The sequence below is a fragment of the Glycine soja genome, chromosome 6, assembly GCF_004193775.1.
Source record: "Glycine soja cultivar W05 chromosome 6, ASM419377v2, whole genome shotgun sequence".
In the NCBI taxonomy this organism is placed as follows: domain Eukaryota; kingdom Viridiplantae; phylum Streptophyta; class Magnoliopsida; order Fabales; family Fabaceae; genus Glycine; species Glycine soja.
The window spans coordinates 16,998,427-17,012,420 of NC_041007.1; the positions used below are offsets into that span (position 1 = coordinate 16,998,427).

Below are 13,994 nucleotides of genomic sequence, written 5' to 3' on the forward strand. Positions count from 1 at the left end.
TAGTTAAACATAGTTTAGAACGTTTTATGAACACACATTTGTCGTAAAAAAAAACGTTTTATGGTGTCTAGTAACAGATGATATAAAATTGACTGCATGGATATTACAGAATTTTTTTTTCCAAATATTACACAAAACTTACATGGCATGATTTCTACCAAGCTACTTAATTTTTTTTAATTTAAAATGTATCCAATAAAAGACATACATTGTGTTTGTAATTAAAAATAGAAACAACTTAAGATAAACAAGTGTTATCCATCATGTCAAATAAAATTTGTAAAAGTTTTAGAAGAAAAAAAAAGTAAAAGTTTATAAACATTGGATGCAAAGATAGGTATTAATTAAATTAAAAAAAAAAGTGCCATATCACGTCAAAAAAAATTCCTACAAGGCTACAATAGATAAAGAAGTCTATTTCAAATTTTAATATTATAAATTAGCATATTGAAAAGTAAGATTCTGTTTTTTTTTCACTGTCTTAATTTTATATATATATATATATATATATATATATATATATATATATATATATATATATATATTACACCCTATTGTAATAATTGATTAAAAAATTCTCTCTTAATTATCTTAAATTACTTTTTTATCTTTATTTATATCTATTTTTTAATTGTCCATCTCTTTCAATTTACCATGATTTTTTTATCTGGATTTCTAAGTTGAATTTCAATAGTTGTTTTAAGAATTTTTCAACAATTGAAAATAATCTTATATCATCATTTAAATTGTTAATTATAAACCTAAAATATAATATATATTTAAAATTATTAATTTATTATAAAATTTAATTATATCAAAATAAGCATTTATCCTACCCAAACTAAAATATTTGTTTTATTTGGTAAAGTATTTTTTGAGTTGAATATAAGTTTCAGAAGAAGTTAAAATTCTTTTCAATACTTTATTAAAATAATTTTAAAATTCTTGACAAATAAATTGGATATTTTAGAATTTAAAAGGAAAATTTTATAATTACACGTTAATACAAGTAACGTAAAACAAGTTAAAAAACCTTGCTCTGCTTCCTCTCCACGAAAACCCCTAAAAACTTTCCTATCTTTTTATGTCATGAATTCATCTTTATAGCTTCATCTTCACAGCATCCAAGGCTTCAGTTTTACAGTGTTCGTAGGTTATTTTTTCAGGTTTGTTTTGTTCTTGCTTCTTCGTTTGATTTTTTTTCTTCTTTCTAATTTCATATTATTTATTTCCCCCTTATATGAGGTTTTTCTGCCTCTCTAGTCAGAAATTCCCTTGTATGATATGAAATACGCACTTGTTTCTTTGTTCATGATGGTTTACTTTCTGTTAACATCTTTTTTGCAATATATTTGGTTTTTTCCACAAACTGTTTGTTGTTTGATCTGAATCACGGAAAAATATATTGCCCACAAAATGTGTTTGTCACTTTCCTAGAAACAATTTGTAATTTTGGTCCAGTATCCACATATTGATGCTTGCTTGTAGCATTGAGGGCATTAATACCCATATATACATGGTACATCCGTGGATTACGTATCCAATCTAATGTTCAATGTGCCAAAGTAGAATATTTTTCATCCACCATCATCAATTTACTCTGGTTCCAAGGTTCCACTTCTCTGTCATCAATGATTTATTCCTGTAAGCTTTGTTTGAGTTGAGTCCTTCATTGGCTGAAAGCTCTACCTTAGATGTGTCTTTTCCCCCATGTCTATTCTCTTCAGAGAATTCAACTACTTTAGGAAGCAAATAGTCCTTCTCATTGTGGTTAAGGTCCTTATTTCCCTTAGTCTGGTTTCTTGCTGTAGCTTCTTCAAGCAACTTAGATAACTACTCCATCTTGTTAATAGATAGAAATTTCCTAGATCGAGTTGAAGTTCGACATTTTCTTAAAAAACATTCTGAGACTCTACTTCAACTTCACACCCTTAGCCCTTCTTTAAGGGCTTGAGGTATTTAATTGCATTGAGTACTGTTTGTATTAAATTGTCTTTATAGATGGATGAGCTAGGAGAAGAGAGAAACCTTGAATTGTTTAGATGGAGAAAAAGATGTTGAATAGGCATCAGCTAAAAAAAAGAAAAATCCATTGATAGAGTTGATGTACACTCTACTTTAGAAAGAAACCAAAACAGTACTATCTAGTTAAAAGATAATTTCATAGATTCTGAGGAGCAACTAATCCACACTTTTGGTTGACAAAATCATTAAAACCACTAAAACTGCAACCTATATGCATAACAAATATATTCCACATTGTATACAATTAAAAAGACGGTCATCCCCAAATTAATCTATTGGAAGCTTTTTGCTTATTCTTATTTCCTAATTATAATCCCACCCATGACTATCTCAGGGCTTCTGTTGTCATTAATAAATCTGCAATGCTATGAAGGTAGCGTGAGCATCTTACTCAAATATGATGGTATTTACTTGTTGATTCTGTATTTTTAGGAATAGTAAAAAGACATGATGATTTGGAGTTAAAATTTATCTTCCAAAATATGTTAGTAAATAATACATCCTTTGATTTTTAGAAGAGGTAAGCATTACTGCAATAAATCTTTAGATATCTGTAGCAAACTAATGATACTATTATTGAGGCACAACTATGGGCATAACAAGTTCTGCCTGGCCCAAGACTGCAATTGAAAATTATTTGCAGTCAACTGATCAATTGCTCATTTTTGTCATGCCCAAAATGAATCTTTTGACCTCAATGAATGTGTCTTCTTGTTTCCTCAATTCCTCCTTGTCTTTTACCCCTTGTTTGTATGTTTTCTACTTGGCTTGCTTCATTTCCTGGATATATATAGTGAAATAAGAGTGCAACTGTGCAAGAATAGGGTACTAGGGTGGTGTCGTGATTCATAGGAGTATGTACTAACATAAGATTGAACTTGTAATTGAATTTGAAGTTTAGTTGATCAATACTTTCATTTTTCTTTATGAAGCTTCCTCTACATTTATCCCAAAGGGATCGTGGACTGTCAAATCTTTAATTTGATGTCCAATGTTGTAACAATCTTGGGCCTTTGACTAGTAAAAAAAGTAGTCTTGAGAAACAAAAGCCAGTTTTGAAGTGGTTTCTGGATTTATAATTAGATTTGGATAAGAATATGGATTTATAATTGGATTTTTTTTTCTTTTGATGAGCAGATTTATAATTGCATTTGACTGAAAACTAGTTTGGTCAAAAGTTAAAACCAAACCCATTTTGAATATAAAAGTAAATTGGTTTTGAAATCCAATACATATAGTTGGCTTATTAATGGATTTGGTTTGATTTTATGCCAAACCTATCCATATCCCTACTTTTCTCTCTGAGGTTGTTGTTGTAGCAAAAAAATGATCTTCTCATTGTGTTGAAAGCTACAAATAAAGTCCCTTATTTATCATTAACTCGATTCAGGTTCAGTAACTCATTCACAGAAGAAGAATCCAAGCTTGTGGATTAGAAGGGGTTCATTTTGTCGATTCCCAAGCTATGGTATGTTAGTATCTGTCTTATCTTGTTTCTTCCTATCAAACTTGTTGTCTGGTTCTAAAGGGAAATAGAGAAGTGAAATTTTTTGCGTATTCTTTGTTGTTTAGTTTTTCTATGAATAACATTAAGGGAATAATAAACTCTTCCTTTTGATTTTTATCTATTATGAGTATTATCTCAAGATTTATTTGTAGAATTATGGATTGGGTTCTTTGCAGGTATACAATTTTTTAAGAGCATGTTTCTAATTTATTGTTGGCCAACTTAGATTGATTTATTTTCATTGACTGTTATGTGACTTTTACAATACCCAGAAGTTTAGCTAGTGCTTCTTTGCCTTGTGTTCCCGAGCTTGCCATTTGTGCATAATTATGCTGTGATTTCCATTTGGGCATGGCTCTGTTTGTTGGGGGAGTCATAGGTTCAAGACAGAGACATAATAGTATTTTTTTTTATGTATGTATGAAATGGAAAATAAATAAAAAAATCAAAGAGGAGAGTATTAATTGAGGATGTGGTCCTGGAAGTGATCTTCATCTGCTATCCGTGAATGATCTTTGTACAATGAATTGTCTGGAACATTCCCTTTTTCTGCAAAACTTCAGCTGAATTGTTTATGCAGGCTGCTAAGCTTCTTGCAAACTTAATTGTGATTGGTGGAGGAATAATGACAAGAGCATTTGTTCAGGCATATCGTCAAGCACTTTCTAGTAAGCTTTTTAAATGTGACTATGGATAGATATGTGATTTGTCTGACAAGCATAATATTGCATTCTAATTTACTATTCAATAATGTGATGTCTAGGTGTTGGGTTTAATTATTGTTTGTTTTTGTTAACACATATGATATGAAAATGTTGGTTAAATTAATGTCCAACACTAAAATAATTTTATACTTAGTTTACTGTTCAACACTTCAGTATCTACACTTCTTTTAAGAATTTAGTAGCCAAGTATCTTATCTAGAGATTTATGGGAGTCCCACGTTGGAAGTATGAGATTCTACTGTGGAATTTTTAAGGCTTTGGGATCTCCATTCTCCAACTACAACATCTTGTTTTTGTGGTGTGGTTCTCCCAAGGTTCTTATTGGAGAGAGATACTGTTTTTCTTTTCTGCCCAGGTTGGAATAGGATTTAATGGGCTTCCTTGGGCAATAAAGTTGACAAATTTGAATCATTACATGGGAAGCTTTCAAAATGAAAATTTCAGTGCAATTGGTTATCTATGGTATGTGAAGTCCTCGTGTTTGGACAGTGTGAAATAAAATTCTAGTTTCTTGGAGTTGAGTAGTATTTTGGGAGAAGAGCTTAGAATAGGTTACATTCTTCATATTGAGCTTGTAGATCATTATAGTTGGTCTCTAAAGGGAAGTTCTCCTGCAATTAGGTATGATGGATAGATATATTAGCTTGTGAGGGTTCTATATCTGAACTCAAATAGGCTGACAATATTTTTAAGGGGAGATTAGATGTTAATGCGGTGAAGGTTAGGATTCCATGAAAATGCTAACTAAGGAAGAGGATACTAATTTCAAACACTTTCACAGAATTGCTAGCAGTAAAACTGTAAAATGAAGAGAAGTGAAATTAAAGAGAGAGAGAGTGAAAAGTGATGGCTTGGCTAGAGACCCTAATTTCATTGAAGAGAAAATGTTTTAATTTCCTCATGCAGTATTCAAGTACCTGAAATTAATTTCTCATCCTTTTTCGCCATGCCTAGGCTACATTATAGATATGGATTTTTTGTTTATTTTGGGAGAACCATTACATTTGTTAGGCTTTCTTATGTATTCTGATTCTTTTCTTTGTCTTTATCAAATTTCCCAGATCTTATTTTTATCATTCCAATCTCCATGGTTAAGATTGTTTTAGAAATTTCATTTTAAGATGTTTTTATTAATACTCATGTTAAGGGAACCTCACTGGTACTACTGACCTAGATTGATATAATTACTCTTGTTTCTCTGTTTTGACAAATCGATGTATTGTGACCTGTCAAATATAGAACCTTTGTCAGACTTCACCTAAAATCTTAAGCTTTTAGGAGAGTCAGTCCTTTTCATGATCCTTCACTTGAGCTTATGCTTTTAGGAGATTTGAGCCTTTGGACAGATTTGTTTCTTTTAGCTGTGTATCCTATTTAGTATTTACATGTCTATCTCATAATCAAACTACTCAAATGTACACTTTTTGGAAGATTAAGGCTCCTTTGTTACTGAATTGATCACCAATTCCATTTTTATTTGGGACTACTCAATACACCCATTTTCAACCCCAAGAGATAAGTCAGATTCAGTGCATCCCAATTCAGTATTTTAGAGCTTTTGATTCCTTAAGAGGTTTAGCTAAGGTTAAAATTTTTGTTTGAATTATTGGATTGTACGTAATAGAAGTAATACAAGTGGTTTTTCAGACTTCGACCTCGCATGATGACCATTTCGCTTGATGTTTGTATTTTGAATTTTTGAAATTCAGAAAGTATTAATTATCCCTTTCTGTATTGTGTGGCTTGGAAGCTTCAGAATCGGTTTAGTGTTTTGGTCAGAAAGAGTGTAAAGCCCTTTGGCTGTAGAGATTTAGGCTTAAGGGTGGAATAAAATGGCTCAATATTCTTTCTCAGCTTTGTGGGACAAAGTATTTTCTATTTGTGTCAGCCTTGTTTTAATAGAACATAAGCCACCAACAATCAGATTTAAATGAAATATAAAAATAGTATCCAGCTGGATTGATGTTAAACTTATTGCGATCTAAAGGAACATCTGCCAGCTAGATACTATTTTTATGGAGTCTGATTGGCAACTTATATTTTATTATGACCATCCTTTTGAGATTGTTCTGAAATTTCTGACTATGTTTTGCTTTTACTTATAATATTTTATTTTGGAGCATGCAGGACTCTGCTCATGATTACCGACTAAAATGTTTATGGTGTTTTCTTTTATTATTTCTAATGTTATTTTATTTTCCACAATCGGTATATGTTACAATCTAATGTTTTACTTGAGTTTTGATGCACTAAAAACAAATTCACATTTTTGTAATCAAATCAATTTACCATTTTCAAAAAATTAAAATCAAATCCATTTAGACCTAGTTAAGCATTTTTCAAGGTGATGTTCTGGAAATGGGTGTGACAACCTGCGAAATTTGTGATTGCCTTAAACACATCCATATTCATTTGAATTTATGCTACTGTATAACAATAGCTTTATCCCATATATGAATTTTTGCTACCCTCATTGTAAATATCTAGTGAATGTCATGAGGGATTTTAATTATGTTACAGGCTTTCTCAAAATCTGGATATTGTATGACGATCTTTCTTTCTACTGTGTTAACACTCAGCATTCCCCGCTGATGGATAAACTTAGTAGTCAATCTTCTAGGCAGTATCCAAACTGATTTTTGATACACTAGACTCCTTCTGTAACATCTATTCTATCACCTGCTTCTTCTGTAGTTTCATGGTGACTTATCACATTGGATCTTTCATGTTTAGAAATTTTTTGGATGTCACCTTTCGTCATAAAGAGCTAAATGTTTCCTTCATTCATTAGGCATGAACTAATTTTAGTCATGTTTACAAAATGAATTTTTGATAATATGCAGCATTGCTTTGTAAGCAACTTAAGTCTCCATATCCCAATAAACATTTGATACTTCTCTGAAAAGTTTACCCAAATAGCTCCTCCATTTTCTCATAAATTTAATCATCTTTGTCGAATACCATGCATAAGTCCTTAATTTGTGTTAGGTCCTTAGTTTTTCTTTCTCATATTGTGTCGTAGCAAATCTCTCTCCCCCTCTCCCTTTACACATACACATAGCAGCTAGATCTTCTCATTTTCTAAACATTATGTTATATTATTCCAGATGCCTCAAGAAATGGTGTTGCACAAGAGACAATACAAAATACTATCCGCAGATCTAGCAAAGGGATGACACAACAAGAGGCTCGGCAGATTCTTGGTGTTACTGAGGAAACTTCCTGGGAGGAGATTGTGAAGGTTAGCATATCATATAATTTGTGCTGTGGTTATATGACCCTTTTGTTGTTTGAAATTTAAATGTATTTCCCCCCAAGGGGAGGAAGTCGTTTTTGAAGAAAAAGTACGAAGATATACCTTTTTATTAGAAAATCAATGACTAATAGTCTAATATTATGATAAAATATGTGCTCATATATTAATATATAGAGTAAATTACATTAACTACCTCTGAAATTTTGTAAAATTGCACAAATTCTCCTACTTTTATCTACCCTATACCAACCCTCTTAATTTTTGAAAAATATATACTGACAATCCCTTACATATATTACATTAACAACCCCTTTTGTTTGAAAAACATTACACCGTTCTCTCCTATAAGAGAGGTTAATAAAAGTAGGAGATACTTATGTAATTTCACAAAACCTTAGGGGTGATTTATGTAATTTACTCTAAAATATAATAATTCTAAAATTTACTTTCTTGATTTTTGAATTGACATTATAACTTCACGTTTATCTTTTTAAAGCGCATCCTTTGCTTTAGAGGAGTTAAATTTTTGTTATAATAGTTGTTTAAACATTTTTCTTCCGTGCAGAAATATGGTAGTTTATTTGAGAACAATACCAAGAATGGGAGTTTTTACCTCCAATCCAAAGTTCATCGGGCCAAGGAATGTCTGGAGGCTGTCCATCAAGGCAAGAATCCGGGTACCCCTTGTTGAGAACTTGGTTTTTCTTTATCTTATAATAACTCTTGTGTAATCATTTTGGTTTTTCTGTCATATTTTGCTGATTTTCGTGTTGATAGAATGTATGATAATTGCCAAGGCTTGGTTTAGGTCATCAATTTCGCATTAGTTCAGGCAATGTCTTATGTTGAGCCAAATACAAGAGGTTAATGATGTTCCAAATATCAAGAGTTCAATTGCAAAAAATAAATGCTATTTGGTACATTAGAAGTATGGATTCTACTAGTGCACTTAGGACTTTGTAGAAAAAAAAATTATAACCATTGGAAAATTAAGGACTGAAATTGTGATTAAACATGCTATGCATATATAAGTGCATGTACAATGTGTGGAATTATCAACAATGGTTGACATAACCACTTATGTTCCTTAATTAACTTGGTCAGGATTTAAATCATTGTATTGTTTATGTAAAATAGTATCTATTTAGATGAATCCAATTATAGCCAGAAAGCTATAAGTATAAATACAATACAAAAGAAGCACGGCTGTAACATTTTCAATAAAAAAAATTGTTAGAATTTGGTTAATTATTTCATTTTTTATAATTTACGGAAGCCTAGCTGTAGCAAATAGCTTCAATAACTATTTTTCTCATACCAAATAAGACCGACCCATTTGCAAAACTTGATTGAATATTAATTTTGTAGCCACATATACTATATATTGCCCCAAAAAATACTTGCCTGCACAGTTAAATAAAAAGACACTTAAAAAACATTCGGATGTGTTTGGATAACTTTTAAAAGAGTACTTCTATATCATTTTTAAAATGTTTTTCAGATGAGGATTAAAATTGGGCTCTTATTTTAGTGATGAGATCGAAGAGTAGAGAAAACTCAATTTAATCCTTGATAGATTATAATAATTTAATTTTTGAATACTTTTAAATTTTTTACATCAAAATAATTCAAAAGTTATAATAATAATAATAAGTTGTTGTTTGCCAAAATTGAATTAATGAAATTTCATACTAATGAATGTAGGCTTGATCAAAACAGTCCTTAACTAAAAGGTTGATTTCAGATTATAATTTGGACTTTCATAGGTCTTCACTCTAATTCCAAAGAAGTTAAAAAGTGACAAAATTTCAGGCCATAAGTTGATTTTTTCTGACTTGTTAAACTCGGTATCTATTAACTTATAAATTTGTATGATTTTTTCTGACATGTCACGCCTTTTTATTTCCAAAAAATTCTCTAATTTCGAAAGCACTACTTTGTTTTTTTATGTAGCCTAAATGACAAGCAATTCTTAACCCACCCTTTTGTGGCAAATCATCACTTTGAGGTTTCAAACAGTAATTGAATTTATTGCGAACATCACCGTCTCTCTCTATCTCTCTCTTTTTTCTTTTTTCTTTTTTCTTTTCTTTTTTTGAAAATGATCACCCTCTCTCTTTTTCTAATTTTCTAATATGGGAAAATGAACTCCAACCACCTCCATTGTTATTATTTATGGGATTTCCTACTCAATTGGGACCTCATAATATACAGTTATGCAAAAAGCCACTTATCTCCATAAAATAAAACCATATATATAGACCACTTTGTCAAAGACCTTGACAGCTCCATTGTTATTATTTATGAGATTACATACTCAATTGATGGAGACCTCTTACAGTTGTGCAAAGCTAGCTACTTTGCATATGCATTTCTCTTTCTCAAATTCTCTCACATGCAAGGCTTTAGTGATCCTTATGTGATCCCTTGTCCCATCACAGTAAAGTAGTATTTAGATAGTTGATCCCTGCAGCTTGGCTAGTAGTATTGCAAAGACAATAAGAGTAATTATGAGTTTTCATTCTCACTTACAAACTCCCATTATGACCATAGATCTTATTTTACAACGAAATTAAAAGCCATTGTAATGAGTATTCAATGGCTGGTCCACCAAAACTTATCTGGATATATCATATATGATGATTCAGTAATACAAATGTGTTTTTCATTGGATCACCCGAACGACATTGCATCCATTTATCATTGGTCATTTTATTGACTGCAAGGGAAAGTAGCGCCCATTTTAGGCAACCAAAATATCTTCAAGTCGAATTTGCATTTCCATTAAATTACTTAATTCATATAAAAATAATCATAATAGTACTGGTAGTAATTATTGTCTATATAAAATAATGACTAAAATATTTTTTATCCTCATAAAATTAGAGTGGATGTTTTTGTTTCTGTAAAATTCTTTGTACGTTTTTTCTTACTTTGTAAAATTAAAATTATCATTTTTTATTTAGAACAAGATTGGATTGTATCCATATTTACGATTATGATTTTTTTACATATGTGTATAATTAATGTAAATATAATATTTTTTACATTAATCATGCATATAATTGATGTAAAAAAATTATACACATAGATTCAGATATCCTAATCTTGTTTCGCGTCAAAAAAATGAAAATTTTAACTTTACGAAAAAGAAAAAGATATTTAATCCTAAAATAATTTCTTCCCGTTCTTTCACATTTTGTTTTCTTTCTTCCGTATTTAGTTTTGCCTCTGATATTTTTTTGGGTTTATTATTGTTTTGATTCCTCATTTTTTCTGGATTTTCATCTTTATTCTCTCAAAGTAATTATCGTATATATGAAATAATTATTCTTTATTAGTGTATTACTTATTTAACATTTTTCATATAATTTGACATTAATGACAAATACATTTTTTTATTTTCTAAGAGTATTTTTGAAAATTAAATAATTTTTTTAAAACATTTTATCTTTGATCACTAACATTTAAATTTATTGTGGTTAATATTATATGTAATAATTTATATGAAAATCATCATTGGATTAAATTTTTATTAACTAAAATAATTTTTGCATATTTTAAGTAGTTTTTTTAAACATATCTACTTTAATATATATATATATATATATATATATATATATATTGTTTAAAAATAAGTATATGTTAATTAAATTAAATTTACATAACATTTTTAGTTTTATAAATATACTCTTCCATTGCGTGAGTTAGCTAGTTTTAAATGAAATACAGTTTTTAAAACATTTATTGAATATGTTTTAGCTTAGAAGAAGCTTTTAAAACAAAAATTTAGTAAAAAAAAATTATCAAATAGATTCTACTTTATTTTTAAAATATTTATTTTAACTGTTAAATAATTTATATATATATATATATATATATATATATATATATATATAAGTAAAGGATCAAGGCAATTTAGTTTAATTTGTTGAATAAGGAGTGTTATTGTAAATCTCACAACAAAAAAGATTAATTAAATGGTAAATAATTTCTATAGTATAAAAATGAACATCAAACATAATAATTATATTTATTAGATCTATTTTTGTATTTAATAATACTATAAATTCAAAATTAAAATTTTTATTTATGTACATATTAAAAAAATTAAATAAAATACTAAACTATATTCGTACTATGCACGAGTTTAAAATCTAGTGTTTATTTTTTAGAAAAAAATGAACTTTGACAAATCCCATAGTGTAGTTTCGCCGTAAACTTTGATTTTCTATTCAGATTCTTGTCTTACTATACTTATTCAATTGGACATGAAAAACACGCGGTGATAAAAAATAAATGAGTAAGACAATTTGTGGAGTTAGCCCATAGGAAAGCATTTTATAAACTTTAAAGACATTCAGGCGAAATAGTAAATTAACTTTACAGTAAAAAGCTAATTCAATTCTTATCTTATTTTCAAGTTGTTTATTTTTTTGACAAAATCTCATGATATAGTGACTTTTTTTACTGCAACTAGAGGGGGTTTTTTATTATTATTATTAAATCTCGTCTAATGCAATTTTTTTAGTAGGTACGTAATCAACAAATTGATGAGGAACTGAATTTGGATTGACCTAGGATTTTAGGCTGGACAAGTTAAAGTTGGGTTACATATCCCAAATAAAACAGGGGCCAATTATAACTTCTTTTTATTAGACAGAAAGAATTATAACTTCTTCTTTTTTCATAGAAAAGAATTATAACTTTTTAAAACGTTATAAAAAGAGCAAATAATACATTTTTTTTTATCAGTATGTTACTAATGTTATAATAAGTAACATACTGAAAGGTGCGAATTAAACAGTAGTTGATATAATTATCCTTTTTTTTTTTTACTTTAGCAGTCATTTTCAATGTAAATTTAAAATATTTCCAAACTTTAATTGCTTTATGGTGACATTATTAGTTATATTTATTTTATCAACATGTCATTTTTCAAGTGAAACTAAACTTTAATCCTCCAAAGTGAAGTCTCAATTTCCTTAAAAAAAGTGAGTTTAATTCCGAGTATTATAAAGAAAAAAATATGATTAAGAGAATTTTTTTTAATAAAGTTGATTAGTCAAGATTTTTAAGAGAGATAGTCTTTGAAAAAATTGATAAATATTTTACACCAATAATAAAATTACACAAAAAGGTTTTTTTAGAAGTAAATATATTGGAGGATTTATTCAGAATCAAAATCTAAATTCTGTAAATCAAACAATATATAAGAGTCTATCTGCTGATGAGGATAATCTCCATCCAATCAGCATTCACTAATCTGAAATAGAATATTCATTACAACGTTCTAAGATTTTTTTTGTTGACCATTAGACAAAACACTAAAACAAAGGGGTAGGCAGTTTCTGATTTTTAGCCAAAACTGCCCCACCAAACCTAACATGGCCAACAAGTTTCGACGGCACGACGCTAGCTGGTGATCTGGAATTGTACACATAAACCTAACAGTGATAACTTAAAAGTAATGCATATGAAATCACATCACATGATTAAAAAAAATAAAATAAAAAATCTTGGCTCACTATTGTTTTAGTTCTATATTAATAATTTACAGTTTGATCTAGTTGTCACTGGTCTTCAAATTTAAGCTTTTAACGCATAATTTTGTCGGTAAATTCCTTTATATGTATGGCCTACACATTTTTTTACTTGGAAAATATGTTGATAAGATATGCATGTTATTTTGTAGAATTTATAATGTGATTAGAAGAGAAAAAAAAAATGAGATGTTTCAGATGTTTAAAATAATTTTTGTATCATTACTTTTTATCTTTTCAAATAATTTTGTTGTGATTAAGAAATTTAGTTGATACTTTTTCGATTTTTTTCCTATCATATGGTTAGTATAAAATATTTTTCGACTTTATTAATTATTAGTAAATATCTATCTAGTTTTTTTTTTCTCATCATATTATCTATCTCATTTAATCTTTTATGTAGCTTACTTTATTTTCTTCAAATGACACCACCCTGCATAGTTGCACGTGAAATGATTAGAATATACTTTTTTTTTTGTCTTTTATCTTGATTTTTTAGTTTAGTTTTCTATATTTGAAAACTTTTGCTTTTTTTTTTCTGTTGGACTAAGTTGATTTCTTTTTTAAATTTATCATATTATTTTGATTAACTTAATGATACATATGACAGGATAGACTGTGAAAAATACCTTATCATATATAATAGACCCTTTTATTACGTGAGTATAACATAAGACTATTGATACAAATAATTCAAGGAATGACTAATTTAATTTAATTTAACAAAAAAACTTTAAGAAGGGAGAGGTTTGGATTCATTATTTGATGGATTATTTTTTTGTCCTAATTTGTCTAATACAGTACGTGGAGGACACCTACACATTCCATTCAGGGAAATGAACAGCTGTGTGAAGAGTTCATGCTCATGCAAGCAACGTGTACTGGTAGGCTTGGATTCATTATTAGATGGATTCTTTTTTTGTCTATTACTAATTTCT

The 13,994-nt window shown here is 28.9% G+C and overlaps 1 protein-coding gene across 1 annotated transcript; it reads left to right on the forward strand.

Moving 5' to 3' along the window:
• The first annotated feature begins 1,013 nt into the window (after positions 1-1,013).
• Positions 1,014-8,539, forward strand: LOC114416531 (mitochondrial import inner membrane translocase subunit PAM16 like 2-like). Its single transcript, XM_028381432.1, has 5 exons — positions 1,014-1,166; positions 3,416-3,493; positions 4,113-4,200; positions 7,365-7,498; positions 8,079-8,539. The coding sequence occupies exons 2-5, from the start codon at positions 3,491-3,493 to the stop codon at positions 8,202-8,204; spliced, it is 351 nt and encodes a 116-aa protein (XP_028237233.1). The 5' UTR covers positions 1,014-1,166; positions 3,416-3,490; the 3' UTR covers positions 8,205-8,539.
• Positions 8,540-13,994: the final 5,455 nt, after the last annotated feature.